Source organism: Equus caballus, chromosome 22 (genome assembly GCF_041296265.1).
Source record: "Equus caballus isolate H_3958 breed thoroughbred chromosome 22, TB-T2T, whole genome shotgun sequence".
Lineage (NCBI taxonomy): Eukaryota > Metazoa > Chordata > Mammalia > Perissodactyla > Equidae > Equus > Equus caballus.
In genome coordinates, this window is record NC_091705.1 from 49,756,866 (window position 1) to 49,776,798 (window position 19,933).

Sequence of the window (19,933 nt, forward strand, 5' to 3'; positions counted from 1 at the left end):
CACATACCTTAATGAAAACTGGCATATATGAACATTTCTGTTACAGAAGGCAAAAATTATAAAATTGGAAAAATCCACTTTAAAGACCATAAAGAACTAGGAAACATAATTTAGAAACAAGACAAAATCACGGATGCTCACGCTGACTGTTGACCCCCTCGTGGTCCCGTCTGTTCACAGTGACCATGCTGACGTCCAGGGAGGCCCCGTGCTCAGGCAGAGATGGGGCTTCCGGGGCACGAATAACACAGCTCTGTGAACTGTCGGACACTAACCTTTAACATTTGGTTCACTTTAACGTTCTAACGGTTTGCCCAGAGTTGGCTGCATCCAGTCAGCCAGCCCCACGGCCCAAGTGAAGGATTTAAAGCTCATGATTCCATTCATTCCAACTTAATGACCAAATAATCTGTTTCTAAAAAACAGCTTAAGGAAAAAGTTTCCAAGGGACACTGAATTCTGTGAGTTCCTTGCTTCCTCTGTGAGGTTCACGTTAAATCTGCTGGCAGGTGAAGGAGTTCCATCATTAGTGGTACCACTTCACTTGTTTCCAGGATTCTTAGAGGTTAACAGTTTCAGTGCCAGAGGGCAAACGTCAAAGTCATCTGCTCATCCCAGCTGTGAGACCGTCCAAAATTAACTGTCACACAGCTCTTCAAGTGCCCACGTCTCTGGGCTGCCACGCTAAGAGAGGGCACTGAGGGGTGGCTGTCTTCAAATAAAAGACCACACGGGGTTTTCTTCAAATAGGGACCTGAATGCCTTTAAGTCTTTTGAAAATAAAATTCAAAAATAGCATTAATCACCTATATTGGTTCCCCAGAAAAATACCATGACAATATTGAAGTGAAGCCACCACAGAGACACAGTGGTCTGTGTGTGTCCTCCAGGAGCACTGAGGCTCCTCACTCCATCTGAAAATGGCCTTTCTCCAGAGGAGGCAGGCAGGTCGTTCCATCTCCTGGCGCCTTGGTCCCTTCAATATGGCAGCATGGGACGCCCGAGGGTTATCGTGAGGATTAAATAAGAAAATAGACTGTAGGTCCTCAGGGAGAAGCCCTGTTACTGCTGAGCTTCCATTCCCACTCTCCCCCCGGGACACAGCGGGTCAGGGAGACAGCGGGTCAGGGACACAGTGGGTCAGGGACACTGCACTGGAACCAACTACTTAAGGGCCTCAATGCGGAAAACGCCCACGCCCTGTGGGGAGGTCAGCTTGTAATTCCATGGCCATGGACGCCATCCCCACCAGTGGTCCATATGTAATAGGGGATGATGAGCACCGACTGCCCAGTGGCCTCACACTGCTCGTCAAGCCTACGCATCTGATCAAAAAAGAGATACTGACAAACACCAACCAGAAGAGAGCTGGGGTTGCTACTATTAACATGAGGCAAGACAGGCCGCCCCAAAGAATGCTGTTTGGTTTACGAGTGTCGCTGTATTGACAAAAGGTTCCATTTACCAGGAACCTAATGCCAGAATAACTTGTATGCACCGACATCACATCAGGCACAGGCTGACACAGGGGCCTTCCTACCAGGAGACCTCAGCACACCTGCCGTGACTGTGTCCACCAAGACCAAACCAGCAGGAGGTGGGAGATGGGAATGACAATTAGAAGAACATTTGAAAACACCTGTAGATAACTCGTGGGTCAAAAATCATGTTGAAAATAGGAACACAAAATAAGCACTCAGCTGTTTAACAGGCAAAAAGCCTTCTGAATGGAACTAAAACACCGCCAGAAGCGGCTGCCCTGGTGCTGGTTGGCCGCACGGGTGGGCTCGTTTTGTCAGACTCCGTCGAGCTCTACGCTGTGCTCTGTGTGCTTGACCACATGTTCCACTTCAGTGAGAAGCTTGAAAAGTAGGGACCCCACTTGTACAAAGGCGGGGCCACCCACACATGGTGTGGTCCATGACCCCGCACCAGAGTCTGTCTTCAAACTTGAATCTGGCACTCTCAACATGTGCGTGTGTCAAATACCTTTGACAGGAAACCAGGGGGACCGAGGAGACAAAGGCTCAGCTGGCGTGGGTGTGGACGGGCCCGACGGAGACCAGGGGCTCCAAGGTACGAGGCCGTTGTCGCTAACAGCTTGTGTTTTGGGGCATCCTTCCCATTGTATAACTTTGGGTGATGAACACGTCTCATCGTCTGCTAGCAGAACCGTTCCTTCCTCTCGGCAAAGGCTTCTGAGAGGCAGGTTAGGAACGGTTCTAGTAACCACTTCGTCATGCAGAAGTTTAGTCGAGGACAGGCCCCCGGGTCTATTTTAGTCGAGGACAGGCCCCCGGGTCTATTTTAGTCGAGTAGATTCAGTTAAATTCTGCTTTAGTAAAGCTGTCTAGTATCGATTTCAGTTAAATTCTAACAGAATTTTCTCTTAGTTGACCCACACATACCCCGAATGTCTGAGTTTTTAATGCTGAATATAAATGCTTTGTCACGAGGGCGGAGGCGCCGCTGTCCCCAGCAAAGGCCAGCCCAGCCGTGGTCCACCCCGAGCTTCTCAGACTGTCCCGGGGTCATTCTCTTCTGCACACACATCCCGGAAGGCTAAGGCCTCCTGGTTTTCCCAAAACACAGCTGTCAGCTCCGGCTCTTCTCCGCGCTCCCTCCACACGGTGGGTGGGGCCCTCCCCTCCTGTCCCGGCCTGGAGGCTGCACCCCACATTCCTGGTTTCTCCTTTGCTGACCTACTCTGCCTCCACCTGCCATCCACCCTGCAGGTGCCCACCACCTGGTGGGGGCGTCCTCTTCCACTCACACCCAGTCCACCCCCATGGTTGTCACCATCATCGCTCACCAAGCACCCCCCTTGCTCACTCCAGATCCCTTCGTCACATGGCACCAATTAACTCTCCTCAAGTCGGAGCCGGAGTCCTTAGGACAAACTCAGAGCCCAGCTCCCTGTGGCTCTGCGTGGCCTCCTGCTGCGCCGGCCACACCCCTGCCCACTTCAGACATCTGCCCCTGCCCTTCTCCCAGCCTGGGCGCTCCTCCCTTTGGCCGCTTCCAGAGTTCAGAAATAAGCTAGGACAAGAAAAGAGCTGAGTGGCATGCTGACCACAAATGTTCTGTTCTTACTGCATCTACACTCACCTTCCTGGTCTCTCTCAAGGACCGCAAGGCGTGCAGGGCGTGAGCAAAGACGGCAGAGATGGGGCCCCTGGTGAGCCCGGGCTGCCTGGTGACCCTGGCCTTCCTGGTGCTGTTGGAGCTCAGGGGACCCCTGGCATCTGCGACACCTCGGCCTGCCAAGGAGCCGTGATGGGAGGCACTGGGGAAAAATCAGGACCTAGAAGCTCCTAAAACATAACTTAAGGCAGCAAGTGAGAAAGCGATGCCGAGCTGAGCAGTGAGCTGTGGAAGGACACCCAGAGAGCAGCAGTGTCTGGTATTAAGGAGTGGACGACACGCCATGCCGTGACGTCCAGCGAGGCCTTCCTGGCCTGCCCCTCCAGGTCCTCACTCGCAGTGACTGGACACTTGGTCCCTGAGAGCATCCTGCATCGAGCTGTTGTCTCTTCGTGTACTGACCTTGGTCCATTCAGCTGTACCCGCATATCTCAGACACAGGCCCTACGTAATAAAACCGTAAACCCAGCATCTGAGAGGACATAGGGTGTACATATAACAAGTTCTGTACAATTCCATAGATAAAAAATACTTAGCAACTTGTTTACATAGCATCTGTGTAAAGACTAAGACATGATCCCAATAAAATGATATACTACATCTTCAGATTAATGACGGCCACAGTCTAACAAGAAAACAAAGGCTCTCACGCACGGTGTCCCTTCCCTACAAAGGTCTGGTCTGATTTACCTGCTTCTGTGTACAAACTTTTCACTATCTCCGATTAGCAGTATTTATTGATGGTGACTTTGTATTGCACTAAAGGCTACTGGTATTATCTCTTGTAATAAATAAAGCCACTCATTTGAAAAACTCAGTTCCAAACACTACAGTTTATTACACAGAAAGTCAGACTCTCAGTATGAGAATGAGGGCGTTGAAGCAATCTACCATGACAAGCTCTCATTTATGGACAAAAGAAGTCTCTGGAAAATTTCTAGCGAAGGTTTAGAATAGGACTGCATTTTGCAATACAGTACTCTGAGACGAAATCCTTACAAGGGGAAGTGACAAACAAATGAAATAAAATTTCCAAACTACTTCTAGTTAAGAACAATTTAACTTGTTCCAGTTGCTAAGGGGGCATATTTAAAATGTAAATAAAATAAATAAAAAGCAATGTACCTTTTAAGACTGAAGAAATTACCAAGGATGTTAGTTTTTTTAAGTTATCATGTTAAGAAAACATGATGGAATCAGACAGATAATTGAAAAATTACTTACTAATTATCAAGATGTCTTCATCCCCAAATGGTCTATGAGGACACTAATGGATAAGTATTTTGTTCTAAATACTTTTACAAAATGCGCTTCCAAAGTCCCCACTGGAGTCCCATCGACTTGCGTCACGTCCCTTGAGAGGCAGCCGGTCAGCGCAGAGTTCCAGGACCGTAGGGAGCGCTCAGGGTGGCACAGGGACGGCAGGCCGCCCAGGAGTGTGTCCAGCCTGGTCACTTCATCTCCACGGCTGGGCTACTCTGCAGGCTCTCCTGTGCAGGACATGTCACCAAGGAGTCTGGTCTGGTCAGCTTTAGCCTTCTGCCCGTTTTACCGCAAAATACACTCTCAAATTCCTAAAGTCGAGAAACGATCATTAATGTACCAAATTCACAGACATGAAAACCGCTATCTTCAAAAACACAAAAGGTTGAAATTAAGAGCTAAACTATTTGAAAATATGTTGTTAAATTAAGGTGTCTTTCATAAACTAGGTCACATCTTGTAAGAGGGTATATGTGACTAAAATAGGGATTCAAACATTTTTCTCAAATAGTTATATTTACATGTGTTTTTACTTAGTTTTCCAATAGATTCTCAAAATGCCTGACTATATTGTAAAGCCTTCTTATATTTAAAAAGAGCAACCATATTTCTATTTGTTATTTCTATTGTGGCCAAATAGACACAACAATTAAAATTTACCATTTTAATCACAGTGTGCAATTCAGGTGCATTAAGTACCTTCACGCTGTGTGGAACCATCACCACCATCCGCCTCCAGAACTTTCCACCCCACCAGACACTCTGACCCATTACACACCCCCCGCCCGCCCGCCCCACGAGCATTTGTTTCCACACACACTGGCGAGTGCTGTGTGGCAGGCGTGGTCTCTGCACACGTAAGACTAAGAGCCGACTCCCACAGCGCCCTGCTGGCTGTGGGTCCTGGTTCACACTGCTCTGCCCCTACACGCTTCTTTAAAGGCCTCAGGTTTAATGGCTGAGGCAGACAGATGAGCCCTGAGCACACAGGTCAATCCCAACTTCAGCAAAGGAGGCGGCTAGTTAGTGCCAGCCGACAACCGGAGTCTCATCAGCCTCTGGAAACAAGACCCTGGGTGCGCACAACGCAGGAGGCAGGAATCTACAGGACAAAGGATTCAGTTTCTTCAACAAATAAATGGCAAGGAGAAAGGAAGGGGAGCCATTAGTGATGAAAGGATATTTAAGAGCTAATCACCTGATGCAATGTTTGGATCCTGATTCAAATAAGTCAACTGTGAAGAGCTGTGAGCCAATTGGAGCAATCCAGATAGGGCTGATGTTAAAGATGGGGACGATGTTGTGGCTAGGATTTAAACAGCCCTTTTCTTTTTAGAGATACATTTATGAATGAAATGATGAGATCTCTGGAATCGCTTTAAAACAATTCAGCAAGGGTGGGAGAATGGGGAGGTACAGAAGAAATGAAATTTTGCCTGAAGCTGAGTTACAGGGACAGAGGAGTTCATTATTATATTCCTTCCATTTTTGTGCATGTATAAATTTCTGTAAGTCGTTTTTAAAAAGCATAGCATTCTTACACAATTAAATCTAGGTTTATATATTTTTATTGGGAAATAGAGATATAACATAAAATTTGCCATTTTAACCATTTTTAAGTGAACAGTTCAGTGGCATTAAGCACATTCACACGCTTGTGCAACCATCACCACCATCCATCTCCCGAACTCCTTTCATCTGGTAAAACTGAAACTCTGTCCCCATTAAACACCAACTCCCACCCCTCCCCCAGTCCCTGGCTCCACCATCCCACCTTCTGTCTCCACGAATGTGACAGCTCTAGGGCCCTCACATGAGTGGAATCGTACAGTACTTCTCCTTTTGTGACCTATTTCACTGAGCAGTGTCGAGGTTCATCCACGCTGAAGCAGGTGTCAGGATTTCCTTCCTTTTTATGACTAATAATATTCCATTGTATGGATGGACCTCATTTTGTTCATCTTCATTTGTCAATGACACTTGGGCTGCTTCCACCTTTTGGTTGGTGTGAATAATGCTGCTGTGAACATTCATGTCCGAGTATCTCTTTAAGTCCCTGCCTTCAGATCTTTTGGGTATAAACCCAGAAGTGAAACTGCTGGATCACACAGTAATTCTATGTTTAACTTTCTAAGGAGCCACCAGACTGTCCTCACAGCAGCTGCACCATTTTACATTCCCACCAACAACCCCACGGGTCCCAATTTCTCCACATCCTCACCAACACTTACTTTCTGTTTTTTTCGTTTTGTTTTGTTTTTGTTTTTTGTTTTGAAAGATTTTATTTACTTTTTTTTCCTTTTTCTCCCCAAAGCCCCCCGGTACATAGTTGTATGTTCTTCGTTGTGGGTCCTTCTAGTTGTGGCATGTGGGACGCTGCCTCAGCGTGGTTTGATGAGCAGTGCCATGTCCGCGCCCAGGATTCGAACCAACGAAACACTGGGCCGCCTGCAGCAGAGTGCGCAAACTTAACCACTCAGCCACGGGGCCAGCCCCCTTACTTTCTGTTTTTTGCTAACAGTCACACCTAATGGGTGTGAGGTGGTCTCTCACTGTAGCTTTGCTTGGCATTTCCCTGACGATTAGTGATATTGAGCATCTTTTCATGGGCGTCCTGGCCATTTGTTTATCTTCTCTGGAGAAACGTCTATCTAAGTCCTTTGCCCATTTTTTAATTGTGCTGTCGGTCTTTTCCTTGCTGGGTTGTTGCAGGTTCCTGCTTCATTCACGTCCGGGACGAGAGCACAGCCCGCTGCCTCAGTCTAGCTTCTGGGCCTCTGGGACTGGCTGCAGCACCCGCCTGCCACACCCGAGGCGGCAGCCCGACCCCGGCAGCCCGCCGACTGCAAGCACTTCCTACCTCACACGCTACCTTCGCACATAAATATATCTCATTTTCTTCCCAAACTTTAAAAGATTTGAGGGTTTCAACACAATTTAAGATGAACCACATTTTGATAATTTCCAATATTTGACACCCAGAGCCTAAACATAAAATATTTGCCTATATTTGAGAACGTAGAATTTACTTTTGAGAATAACTAAGAAGTCAGAAAGAAGAATATAATCATTTCTCAGACATACAAAAGTACTTCGAGAAATTCTCCTAAACAACCTTCACACCATGAGGAGGCTAGCCCTGGGCACCGTCTTCATTTGAATAGTTCTCCACAAGTGGGGTTAAGTTGTAGCTCGGCCTAGACCCCCACAGGGTCCACGGGCGATGTCTCACTGGCAGTGGGGCGACTGTGAGAGCGTGACACAGGCGGCCTCTCAGGCCTGCTCAGTGAGCCAAAGGCAGGCAGCTGTCATTTGACTCCCTCAACTAGCATCTATTTTCAACCAAACATAAGTGAAATAACTGAGTTTTAAGAGATTTTTACAACTCATCAAATCACCTTGAGATAATGCCTGACCAAAGTTTATATTCGCATTAGATTTATAAATATGAGGATGCTAACAATAAAAACTATATTTCTGGGGCCAGCCCGGTGGCGCAGCGGTTAAGTGTGCACGTTCTGCTTCGGCAACCCGGGGTTCGCCGGTTTGGATTCCGGGTGTGGACATGGTACAGCTTGCCAAGCCATGATGTGGTAGGCATCCCACATATAAAGTAGAGGAAGATGAGCACGGATGTTAGCTCAAGGCCAGCCTTCCTCAGCAAAAAAACAGGAGGATTGTCAGCAGTTAGCTCAGGGCTAATCTTCCTAAAAAAAAACAAAAACAAAAACAAAAACAAACTGTATTTCTTAGTAAGAAAAAGAGAGATGGTTCCAATTACACGTCAGGAAATTACACCAGGAAGTTATGGAGAGGAAGAAAGCTGGAGTTGTCTGTACAGAGGGAAGCGAGAAGTGAACGCAAGGCTTCAAGGAAGCAAAGAGGGGACCATCGAGCTGGCATCACCGGCCACAAAAAGAGAACACAGCCCGGCAGGAATACATGTGCGCCTCACACAGCTCTCACCTGTGAAAGCAAACACGAGACACCTCTACGGGAGGTGGCAAATCCAACCACAGTGCAAGACGTCCCACAGGCCCCTCGGAACAGCAGGCCGGGCACACACAGGAGCAAAGGTTTGAACCACAATTCGTAATCTCAGCCTGACACACACGTGGCATTTGCCAAACGAAGGAGGTGCATTCCTTCCAAATGCACACAGAACTTTTTTTTTTTAAAAAGATTTTATTTTTTCCTTTTTCTCCCAAAGACTCCCGGTACACAGTTGTGTATTTTTAGTTGTGGGTCCTTCTAGTTGTGGCATGTGGGACGCCGCCTCAGCATGGCTTGATGAGCAATGCCATGTCCGCGCCCAGGATCTGAACCAGTGAAACTCTAGGCCGCCAAAGCAGAGCATGCAAACTTAACCACTTGGCCACGGGGCCAGCCCCAAATGCACAAAGAACTTTTAAAAATTGACCACATAAGAGGTCACAATGCAAGTCTTTTAAAAACTGCTTTTTTATACAGACCATCTTCACAGATCACAATGTGATAAATGAGAGAAACAGGCAAAAAGTTGTTCTGTAAAAGACAGGAAAAACCCATACATATGTGGAAAATTAAAAACCAACTTTCAGAGAATTCCTGTGTTGAAGAAGCAAACAAAAAACTTACAAGGTATTTAGAGACAAGGAAAGCATTCTATCCTAGCCTGTGGGATGTCTGCAGAAAGAGCACTAAGGCAGAAATCTGCTCCGCTCAGAAAGACCAGAAACAAATGAAGCACTAAACTGAAGACGCCAGAAAAAATAAAACTCAAAAAGAAGACAGGAGGAAAGACTAGAAAAAGGTTTTAAAATAATTCACATAAAAGCAAAGTAGAATAGGACAAACACTACCACTGCCTCCTATCAGCCCCCAAAAACCAACAGAGCAGAACACGACCAGAGCCACGTCCCTGGGAAGGCCCAGAACACACCAGGACGCCAGGAAGCCGGGGGAATCCGGGCAAGGATGAAGGAGCTCAGGACTAACAGAGCAGAAGAGGCACAAGTTCACCAGGACCACGAGGGCCGGCGACCAGCCCACTTCTCGAGGGGGAGCAATGCGGCGAAGCAGCCCATAGCGGCACTGGCCGAGCCTGAGGCTGGGGAGGAGGGCCCCAGGGCCTCTGCAGGTGGAGACAGCGCGCAAGCAGCAGTGGCCACAGGTCTCTGCAAGGTGGGCCTCCCCATGCTGGGCCCACCTACAAAACTAGGCACCCAATCCTCTCTGCCCCTGGGAGCCAAAGGCTGGGGGTTCCTGCCTGGAAAGGGTGAAGGAGGGTTCCTGTGCAGGTGGGGGAGACACCCCACTGAAAACGGGGATCAGTGAACACTGTGCACCAACTGCTGGGACCTCCAGCTCCCTCAGCAGCTCAGCACCGCACCGGGACCATGAACTAAGCTGGCACCCATCACCAACAAGGGAGGGAGAAAGAAAGCACCCCTGGGGAGGGAGCAGGAACGCCAGCGAGGGCCTGAAGCCAATGAAGAAAGCAACAGGGAGAGGTCGCGCTCATCCTTAGACCCCTCACTGGCTAAACAGGGCTCTGGCTGTCCAAGGCTCCTGGCGAAGGGAGCTGGGGGACGGACAACCCCTTGGGGCTCTGCACTAGGAAGAGCAAGGAGCCAGGTAGCTGGCGGCAGGGGTCACAGGCAGAGAATCCTGGCAAGATCATAGGAGAGGGAGCAGCACCTTTCCACTGCAGAACCAGGGCTGGTGCCACAGAAAGTGGGCAGAGGGGAGGAGCAGTCCCGGAGCTGCAGGGCTGGCCTGACTTCAGACGGACCGAGAGGGAGGGCAAAGCAGACGGGCAGCAGCGCCCCCACAGTGGCTGCCAGAGATAGGTCAGAGGAGAGGGAGGTGGGCGCACGGCCAGCGGCCTGGAGGGGGAACCTCGCTGAGGTTCACCTCAAGACTCCAATGTCACCTTGCCACATATCCCGGCCTGGATTCTCACTGGGAAAGAAGCTGGAGAGGATGTTACTGGGACAACAGGCAGACCCTGAATGTTAACCTGGCATTAGATAACAACATTACGCCAATGTTAAATTTCCTGATTTTGATCACTATATTCTCGTTATGTAAGATAATGTACTTATTCTTTAAAAATACATGCTGAAATATTTAGGTATACAGGGCATGGTGTCTGCAATTTACTACCAAATGGTTCAGAAAGATACGTAAAGAGAGAGACGAAGCAAGTAGTTACAACAGTAACACGGGACTCGGGGTGAACTGTGCGGGGGTAAAAGGAGCTTTTACTACTATTGTAATTTTTCTGGAAGTCTGAAGTTATATCGAAATTTAAAATTACCACAGACAGATAACGTGAGTCACCTAGATCCAGAATGCAGGACACTCAACAGGCACCTGGCCTGACTGCAAAACCTCACGGTCATAATAAATGACTGTGGAGTGGGATTGTAGTAGCTTAAGGAGCCTGAAACCATACTTAAATGCATTTCTGGATGCAGGATGCTGGTTTGGAAAAAAAACCAGCTATAAAAGTCATTTTTAAACGTTTTGGGGAAACGTGAATACGGACTGGATATTAAATGACGTAAGAGAATTCCCTCAGTGTTGTGAGGCATGACGACGGTACCGAGGTTATGCAGGCGAGTTTTTAGGACATGAATGCAGAAATATTTAGAGGTGAAGTTTCGTGATATCTGTAACTGTCTTTGAAATTGTACAGCAAATGTGTGTGTGTGCATGTGTGCACGAAGTAAATGTGGTCAAGGTTAACAACAAGGTGACGGGCGCACAGGTATTCATTCTACTGCAGGTTCATCAGAAAAACAATACAAAGTGGACCATCTATTTGCTGACGATGGCCTTCTCAACGTGTCCACCTGCTACCCGCTGGGCACTGACAACCTCGTGTGTCTGTAACTGAATGTGGCTTCTGCTCTACCCCGTCTTGTTTCTCCTGTCTCCCCATCTCAGTAAACAGCACTACCCACCCAGCCACTCAGCTAGAACCCCAAGTGGCCCCCGATTCCTCCTTCCAGCACGTCCCGCACCTGGCAAGGCCAACCAGTACGTGCCGAAGCCTCATAGCTCTCACTCACTGCTGCACCTCGGCCAGTCTTGGGGGAGCTACAGCTGCGGCCCCCTGCTGCACCCCAACCTCCACTTCCTGGAGTCCATTCTCCCCACACAGCAGCGAGCGACCTTTCAACAGGCCAGGCCGATCGCGCCACTGCTGCCTAATACTTTCCGGGTGCCCCCTCGGCACTCAACCTAGGAAGGCGCTCTGCAGGCAGGGCCTGCACAGCAGTGTCGCCCCCTCGCAGCGGGATGGAGACGGTTGTTCACTGCCTACTTGGGGATCGCCTCGCTCTGGCCAGCGGGGCCTTTGTCTCCCTCAACGGAGCCCAGCATCTTCGGCAGAAGCTTGATTGGAAAAGAAAAGATTTGTGGAACGAAATGTGTACTAAGACAATTCAGGAAAATCACCTCAGACTCTCAAGTATTGTATCTTTAGGAACAAAATTTTCACGAGAGTAAGGCGGGGCAGCCGCCATAGACACAGCTAAGTACGGTGTTTGGGCCACGAAGGTTCTGGTTCCCTCAAATACAGTGCCGCCTGGTGCCACTCCAGCCTGCTTCCTGAGGGTCCTATAATCTGACCCAGAAACCATCTACAAGTTCGATGTAATTAAATTTCACAAGTGTCTGGGAAGCATAATATACATAAAATAAAGCATCCATAAACTTTTAATCTATTTAATCTGAGTACATATACAGACAGTTAAGGTTTTTGTGTTGTAGACACCTCCATCATACTTGAATGAATTATATCAATAATAATTTACTGCTAATAGGTACACAGAGCCAAATGCTGTCATTTTCAAAAATATTAAGGCTTTATTTTATTAAAATAAACCAAGAGTCTATCTCTAAAAAATGTTAAAGAGTAACTGCATTAAAAATAACCATAAATGATCCAATTAGAAAAAATGTGACATAAGTATTGTTTCAAAACACAATTAAATGTACAATAAAAATAAGGAACTTGATGAAATCATGTGACTCACAAGATGTAAATGTCACATGGACACACAAAACGGGAGGAGACCACGAACTCTCTGCACACAGCCCGAGGGGCCCACATGCCCGGCCACCCCGGGCCCTTCAGGAGGAGCTCTCTCAGGCCCTTCCCGGATCTGGATGCAGAGGCTCTTTCTAAAAAGGTTTCACGTTTGTGGGGCCACCCTCAGCTCAGTCCTCTGACCAGACTGGTGCTGCCGTCAACAGCAGCGGCTACACAACAGCTGCAGACAAGGAACAAATCAGGATGCTCCGGGCTCACTTCACTAAGCCTCCTCGCCACTCACCCTGACCCCCAGAATTCTGAGGCCAGTACCTAGAGCCGAGGCCGCCGCAAGGCAGAGCACTGAAGCCAAGGCCGCGAACGCCTCCGTCCTCTCATTTGAACCAGCAAGGAAGGGGTGGGCAGGGCTCACTCACAGCAAGCATTCACTCCTGGCGGGAGCCAGCTCGCTGCCTGGGGATGGCTCCTGGGACCGAACAGACAGCGTCAAGGCCAAGGCCGTGCTGCTGTGTTAAGAGGTCGAGACGCTCGGGCCCCAGAGTCCCCGAGTCCTCCCTGGTCACCCACCCACGGAGATGTCTCTTCTCTGCCTTTTGGAGGCGTTTGAAGTTCAGATTACTTGACATTTATCTGCCTGTTTTCTTTTTTTTTTTTTTTTTCCTATTCTTGCTTTATTCTTTTCACAAAGTTTTCTCAGGGCAAAGAAAATCCCACCCTACAGGTCTCTGAAACCCCTTCCCACCCCAATACAATCCACTGCAGAGAGCAAGTGCTCAGTCTGCCACTTGACAACCGACACTTCAGTCATTTATATTCTGCTGTTTAGCGATCGAATGGAGGCTGTGACTGCCACTTTAATAAATGACAAGTCACATCATTAACGAGCAGAGCTTTGTTTCTACTGGACTCAGGGTCTGACATCAGACTCCAGGAAACAAAGGAGAGTTTGGGATATCTTAGGGAAAAAGGACAAGAACACTGATAAGTTGATAAAACTCGGAAAATGTACCTGGCCTACATACTCACCTTTTTAAGAGAATCTCCGTGGCGCTCCTGAATGTATTTCAGGAACGCTGTGGTCCACTGAAGAGTCGTCGCCTTGTCAGTCTCAGCATTGCAGAACGGGACTAAGAGATTCAGCTCGTCGCAACAAATGCGGATTCTGCGCCTACAGTCAAAACCCAAAGCATCACATGGGGAGGCCGGGGTGCAACCACGGAGCAGAGGGTCTGTTTCTGAAGGACACTCAGTGCCGGGGAAGTGCCAGCCTCCTTCTCCAGGGGCCTCTCCTGCCTGGGGCGCCTCCCTCGCTGTGGCACTCCCTGGAGTTTTCCCTGTTTGCTTCTCACAGGCCAGGAGCAGAGGCCAGGGTCAAGTCTCTAGACCACAGATGCATCCAGACCCCCTGAAACTGGAAGCAAAATTTTGTGTATGGTTTTCCTGGGAAAATCATTCTTTCACTCAACAGTTATTAACATGCCCTCATGCGCCAGGGAGCTCATTCACAGCTTTGATTTTCCAAGGGGCCCTGGTTCAAAGAGGACCACAGACTACCAGTCTGTTAATATTCCCAAACCTGGTCTTTCAGAGATAATTAACATCACAGCTGGAGTCTTATTATTAGACCATCTTTGAGTTTTGTGAATTCCATTCAGTAATCTGGAGAGTCCTATGCAAGCCGACAGGGAACAACTTAGACCATATGGTCTTATTTCCCATCTTCCCAACTGTACCCCAGGCTTCTACGCAGACACTCTGTGAGGGGAACACAGCCGGCATCTACTGGATGCTCTCTACCTTCTAGGCACTGAGTCTGACACTCTTTACATAGCAGCTTGTTTAATTCTAATCTCAAATCTATGCAGTGGGTAATCTCTCTCTTTTATAGATGTGAAACCCAGAAGAGAGGTAAGAATTTGCAGCACGTTGTTAAACTAGGAAATGGCAGGGTAAGAATTCACACTTTTACTGTCAACATCTGAGAGTTTTGACAGAACAGGTATTTGGTAAATGTTTATTAAACAAATGTCAGAGTAGGAAAAACACCCTTCATAATTCACGATGAGCTCAGTGAAGTGCTTCAGTTGGAGCACACGTGTGTGCACACATATTTAAGAAAGGCACCTAGCTGGCTCGTTAGCTTTAACATATGCCTTTAAAAAGAAACAAATGGCTTTAGCTCAACACTGGAGCTTCAAAGTTGAACATGTGTCTTACTCTATGTTTCTTGAGCCTAAAACAGAAACTGGTTCAAACTCAATAAATGACTAAATTAATTAATTATATGTTAGGGAAATATCATGTTAAAAAACCCAGCTCTAATAAGAGAAAAATTAACCAGCTTTGGAATCTACATAGAAAAATAGCACAAATAAAATCCACAATAAAACGCCTTAAGTAAGAGCTTTAACCTCCTCCTTGCTCAGTGAAGAAAAACTAGTGGCCAGTGTGCAGGAAAGAGTCAAGCTAGCAAGCCAACTCCGCTTAGCACGGCCAGCTCACACAGCTGGCGCTGACTGCCACCTGGCAATTGAGATTGCGGGAGGGTTCCCACCACCACTAGTTAAGAGGGGCTCCCTGTGCCTACACTGTGCAAACAACAAGGTTTATGTCAATCACTGGCTTGCCTTCTGGGGGTCCGGAAATTGGCTGTGTGCCAGGGAGGGAATGCCTACATGACTAGCCCCCAATAAAACTCCAGAGTGCTGGGTCCCTAATGAGCGCTCCAGGCTGGCACCATCTCACACGTGGCCAGAGCTCGGTGCTGGGGGAGTTAAGTGGATGCTGTGACCCCCACTGGGTGGGGACTTGGGAGCCTGCACCTGGTCCTCTGTGCTTCTCCCCACGCGCCTTGGCTATTCCTGCTGTGTCCTCTCCTGTAATAAATCAAAGCCAGGAGTCTTCCTCCTGAACCATCACACCTTGGGGCCCCAACCCACCTAGCAAAACAAGCCAATGTTCACTCTTGCCAATTTTTCCTTCTTCGAACACAGAAATGGCTACGGTATGGTTTTATACAGTAACGTGCCTATTAGTACCCATAACTGTACTAAACTTGTGTGTCTAAGATAACTGTCTACAAACTGGCCTGGCAATCAAGCACACACGTTACCTTCTATCTCTCTCCATGCGGTTGTGCCTCTCCCTGCGCTGGGACCGTCCTCCCTGGGGCCCACTCTGGCTCTGCTCTCCGAGGCTGGACTGCGCGGACTCCGCCGATTGCCAGGTGCCCTGTGCGGCTGTGGAGCCTTCGCCCACGTTCTGGATCTCTCCAAGGGCTCTTCGTTCCACATTCGTGTCCAGCTGACGGACTCTACTCCGATTCCTCTTATTTATTGCTTGTTTACATAGCGCTTCTTCTTTGCAAAAGAAGAAAAAAGTGGTATTTTAATTTTTTATTCTTCTTAACTTGCCCCCATTAATGCTGAGTATATTTTTTGGCATTTTCAATCCAAGAGAGAAACATCAGTGGGTACAGAGGCCTGAACCCGAGGAGCTGCACGACGGCAGCAGCTCAGCGTGAGCAGGTAGCACAAAGCTCCGAGCTCCAAACCACGGGCCCGAAAGTGACCCTGTAACTAAATTAAAACACTCCCAGTCTCACGTGAGCCACAGAACCCAGAAGTCCCCTCTTTAACCACCAGGTGTTAAAGGTCATGTATGAGCAGAGGACCTAAGAAGTTGTTTGATTTTTTCGGATATTCAGAATGGAAAAAAGAAAGCCGGAAACATCTCCTCTAAAAGATTTTCTTTACATACAATTATACTAATATGACAACTGACATTCCAACTGCAATGCTCAGAAGATGACAAAACCAAAGTTGTAAAACCAAAGTTGTTTAGGAGTAAATATGCCCTCACCTTGCAAGTGATTCTCCCCACAAAAGCAGCAATCCCAGCACAGCTTTTATTTATGCTACAGAAATATGTCAGATTTCCATCAAACAAAGAACTGCAGGCATCTAATTAGTGCGTGTGGCGATGAGCATTCCCGAGAGGCCATGAAAGCAAAACCCCATGAATGCAAAACCCCCTACGGCGAGAGAATCAGGCCAAACCCCCTACAGTGAGAATCGCTTAACAGAACTGTAGTAACTTTTCAAGGGAGACCCAGAGGGGAACTCACAAATATTGGTACTTTTATCCCCAAAGCTTAGTAGTCAGGACAAGGATTATTTTAGTGTTAACCTTTATACCTTACAAATGTCAACATACACTTTTGCGTAAAATGTCATAACAAGAAAAAATTAATTACTGACATGGAGGAAGCAGGAGCACTCCAGCCCTATCCTATCTTCATCAGCTCTTGAAAAGCTGAGTGTAAGCTGTGCTATTTTGTTGGATGACTTGAAAAATAATTTTTTTCCAGTGAGAAAGGGACTGAGAGTTGATCTTGGAGGTTTGCAAAGCTTGCCTCCAGCAGTTTCTTTATTTCTGAAACTCTGAATCGCCTTGATGGCCTCTTGCTCTAATTCAATGCTTGCCCATCTGAAGACCATCTCCTAAAGCTCTTAGCAGATTTCAGACTCCTCCCTTCCCTCAGGAAGTATAAAACAAGGGAAAAAACCCCACAAAACTATTAAGCTCTTTAGTAACTTCATAACTGAAAATTTATGTAAGTCTATTATTTTTCTGTTTATGGAGTTTACTATTAAGAAAAAGCAGCTCAAACTCAATTCCATACTAAGTATAAAACCGACGTTCAAAATTCAGAAGAATGTTCACAGTGAGATGACTGGGGGAAGAGGGGTGGAAGGTTCCCTCGGATATAAACACACTTCCAAGATCACTTCATCTGTTCATAAACCACCTCTCGCCCCCACCCCCCTAAGGCCACCACGCTGTCGAGGGCACAGCCCAGGCAGGAGGAGGGTACCTGCTACCTTCTGCGTTGTTGCTTACCTCCCACTTTAATCCAAACCTGCTCAGGCAAAGCTTTGTTTCTACTACCTAAAGTCTGTTTAGTGGATTCAATTTCTTGCTGATAACAGAAAGAAAATGCTCTAGGCAATCCAATATCCTGATGCTTGGCAGTTTCAAGTATAGAACATGAGTTACCAGAACTCTGGAAAAAATGAAGCAACAGGAATTTCATCAATATGCGACTTAATCTCCTTTTTACTGCACAAATAAAATGTACTTTAACAGAAGCAACGGTAAAGCTATTAACATGCAATTTGAAGAAGTTTAGGTGCACCGAGAATTTTAAAATGTTCCCAAACCACATAAATGCTCTGGATTTGAAAAGGTTATTCAGCTCAACGAAAGGAAAATAAAATCCTTGGGACCTAACTAAAATAAACTCACTTAACACAAAAGAGCAAAGCTTCACACATCATCATCCCTACCTGTGCTTGCGAGAGATTAGCGCTTGCACCGGTAGAGCAGGTGTTTGTGGGAAAGAGCGGGTACGTAAACTGCAAAGCGGCCGTCGCAGCAGCAGTTTTATTTTTCACTAACGTTGTACATTTGTTCTGTTGCTGATGAAGAGGAACATTCATTAATTCGGATGGATGTCGAATAAGAGTTACCAAACTGCCAAGACAAAAGAAAACCCAGAAACCTGAAGAAGTCGCGGCAGGTAAGTTTCCTGAGACCCTGCACTCACTGTCACTCTAACGGGTTGCATCAGACTTTCTAGAGAGGAGCTCAAATCTGTCAGGAGGACGGCCCCTCGTCATGGAGATCTCTGGAACAGTCATCACCAGCGCTGTCGTGGGCCTTCAAACCCCCTCCTCCTCACAGAGGAAGATGGGACTGTGCATCACCTTTTACTTACACCCCCCTTCCCATCAGACCCTTGACACCAATCTCTCTTTTGGGGGCCATCCTCCAAAATCTGATGACTATGGGCAAAATGGGGAAAACTACAGGGTGGGGATGGATAGAAAGCTGAGAAGTCACCCGAACAGACGCGACACTCCTCTTCCATAGTTGTCCCTGGAAGATCACCATGGGCTGGCAATCGGGCTGCAGGGTGAAGCTGCATTTTATATTCTAAGCCTCACAATACGAGCTTCCTACACCCAGGCCCTGGGGGGCCTGCTCCCTGTTGAGACGTCAGCTAGAGGGAGACCGGTGGCCTTGGCATAGGACCGCCTTGTCTACACCCAGACTGAAGCTGGAGGCGTTTGTATAGGACTGCCTTGTCTACACCCAGACCCAGCAGGTCCTAGGTCCTGCTCCCAGTTGACATCCAGCTCAAGCAGGCTGGTGCCCTCCGCACAGGATCGCCTTGTCTACACGCAGACTCAGCAGGTGCTGCTCCCTGCTGAGATGCCAGGCTGGTGGCCTCCGCACCGACCTCCTCCCTCCGCAGCCGCGCCCTCCCCGTCCCCGTCCCGCGGGCCCGGGGCGTGGGCACCCACTTGTTGAGCGCCACGCCCGGCTCGGGGGACTCAGCGCCGCGCGGGGCGGGCGGGGGCTCGGCGGGGATGCTGTTGAAGCGGTCTTCCAGGCGGACGCGCACGGCCGACTTGGCCCGCGCCTCGGGCGCGCCCTCCCCGGCAGCCGCCTTCTCCTTGCCCGCGCCGTCGGGCGCCTTGGGCCGGGGGGCGCCCGGGGGGCCGTCGGCGCCCGGCGTCTTCTCGGCGGCGGCGGCGGCGGCGGGGGGCGCGCCCGCCTCGCTCAGCAGCATCATGCGCAGCTCCTGGAAGTCGATGTGGCCCAGGCACGGGTTGGCGCCCGCGAAGCCGCCGTCGGCCAGCGCGGGCGGGCACAGCACCGGGTACACGGGCGGCGCGCCGCCCCCCCCCGCCGCCGCCGCCGCCGCGCCCCCCGCCGCCGCGAAGCCCCCCGCCGCCGCGCCCGGCGCCGCCGCCGCCGCCAGGAAGGCCGAGTTGAGGCGCGTCTCGAGCTCGCCGTCGGCCGCCGCCGCCTCCATGTGCGAGTAGAGGATGTGCTGCAGCTGCGTGTACTCGATCTCCGTCATCTCCACCAGGCTCAGGTCGGTGGTCGTGAAGCTCAGCCCCGCCTCGCCCAGCGCCGCGTCCGCGCCCTCGGGGCCCGCCGGCCCGCCCGCCTGCGGCGGCTCCCGCGGCCCGGGGCCCGACATGCCGGCGCCAACGGCGGGGCGCGCGGGCGGGCCGGCGGGGACCGGCCGGAGAGCCGGGCGGGCCGAAACCGCCGGGACGCAGCGCGCCTGCGCCGCCCCGCCCCCAACGGCACCCCCGCCCCTGCGCGGCCCCGCCCCCGCCAACCGCCCGCCCCCCGCCCCCGGACCTGCCCCCGCCCCCGGCCCCGGCCCCGGCCCCGGCCGCCCCCGCGGGGGCTGCGCGCGCAGGTCGGGGGCCGGGGTACCGGGCGCAGGGCGGCGCGCGGGGGCCGGACCGCCCGGGGCCGAGTGTCCGCGGGGTCAGATCCCGCCCCAGATGGCGGGTCGCACGCGAGAGGCGCCCGTCCACGTGGTGGAGGTAACGCTCCCCCACGAGGGGTGCTGTGGGCCCCCAGCAGCGTGCGGGGACGCTCCGTCTGGTGCGCCCT

The 19,933-nt window shown here is 49.8% G+C and overlaps 2 protein-coding genes across 3 annotated transcripts in view; one reads left to right on the forward strand and one right to left on the reverse strand.

Annotated features, from left to right (window-relative positions):
* COL9A3 (collagen type IX alpha 3 chain) overlaps positions 1 to 3,961 on the forward strand; it is a 22,322-nt gene extending 18,361 nt beyond the window's left edge. The window contains exons 31-32 of the mRNA XM_023626894.2: positions 1,999 to 2,076; positions 3,128 to 3,961. Of these exons, the coding sequence (XP_023482662.1) occupies positions 1,999 to 2,076; positions 3,128 to 3,318 (269 nt within the window). The 3' untranslated portion in view covers positions 3,319 to 3,961. The remainder of the gene's footprint in view (positions 1 to 1,998; positions 2,077 to 3,127) is intronic.
* TCFL5 (transcription factor like 5) lies at positions 3,959 to 19,584 on the reverse strand. Of its 2 annotated transcripts, none has more exons than XM_023626895.2 (6): positions 18,820 to 19,584; positions 17,800 to 17,986; positions 17,354 to 17,516; positions 15,564 to 15,810; positions 13,478 to 13,619; positions 3,959 to 4,718 (listed from the first exon to the last, which is right to left on the reverse strand). In XM_023626895.2, the coding sequence occupies exons 1-6, from the start codon at positions 19,503 to 19,505 to the stop codon at positions 4,596 to 4,598; spliced, it is 1,548 nt and encodes a 515-aa protein (XP_023482663.2). In that variant the 5' UTR covers positions 19,506 to 19,584; the 3' UTR covers positions 3,959 to 4,595. The 2 variants fall into 2 exon arrangements, with proteins under 2 accessions (XP_023482663.2, XP_070104038.1); XM_070247937.1 differs by having other exon boundaries at positions 15,564 to 15,807; positions 18,820 to 19,583.
* Between the last annotated feature and the right edge of the window lie 349 nt (positions 19,585 to 19,933).

What these genes read in the sequence shown, in the direction of transcription:
- TCFL5 (XM_023626895.2), bottom strand. Translation starts at nt 19,505, where the DNA reads ATGTCGGGCCCCGGGCCGCGGGAGCCGCCGCAGGCGGGCGGGCCGGCG. An exon ending in CCGGGCGTGGCGCTCAACAA is followed by an intron (nt 17,987 to 18,819) that starts GTGGGTGCCCAC and finishes TTGTCTTGGCAG; the next exon opens with TTTGGTAACTCTTATTCGAC. An exon ending in ACGGAGATTCTCTTAAAAAG is followed by an intron (nt 4,719 to 13,477) that starts GTGAGTATGTAG and finishes TCTCGACTTTAG; the next exon opens with GAATTTGAGAGTGTATTTTG.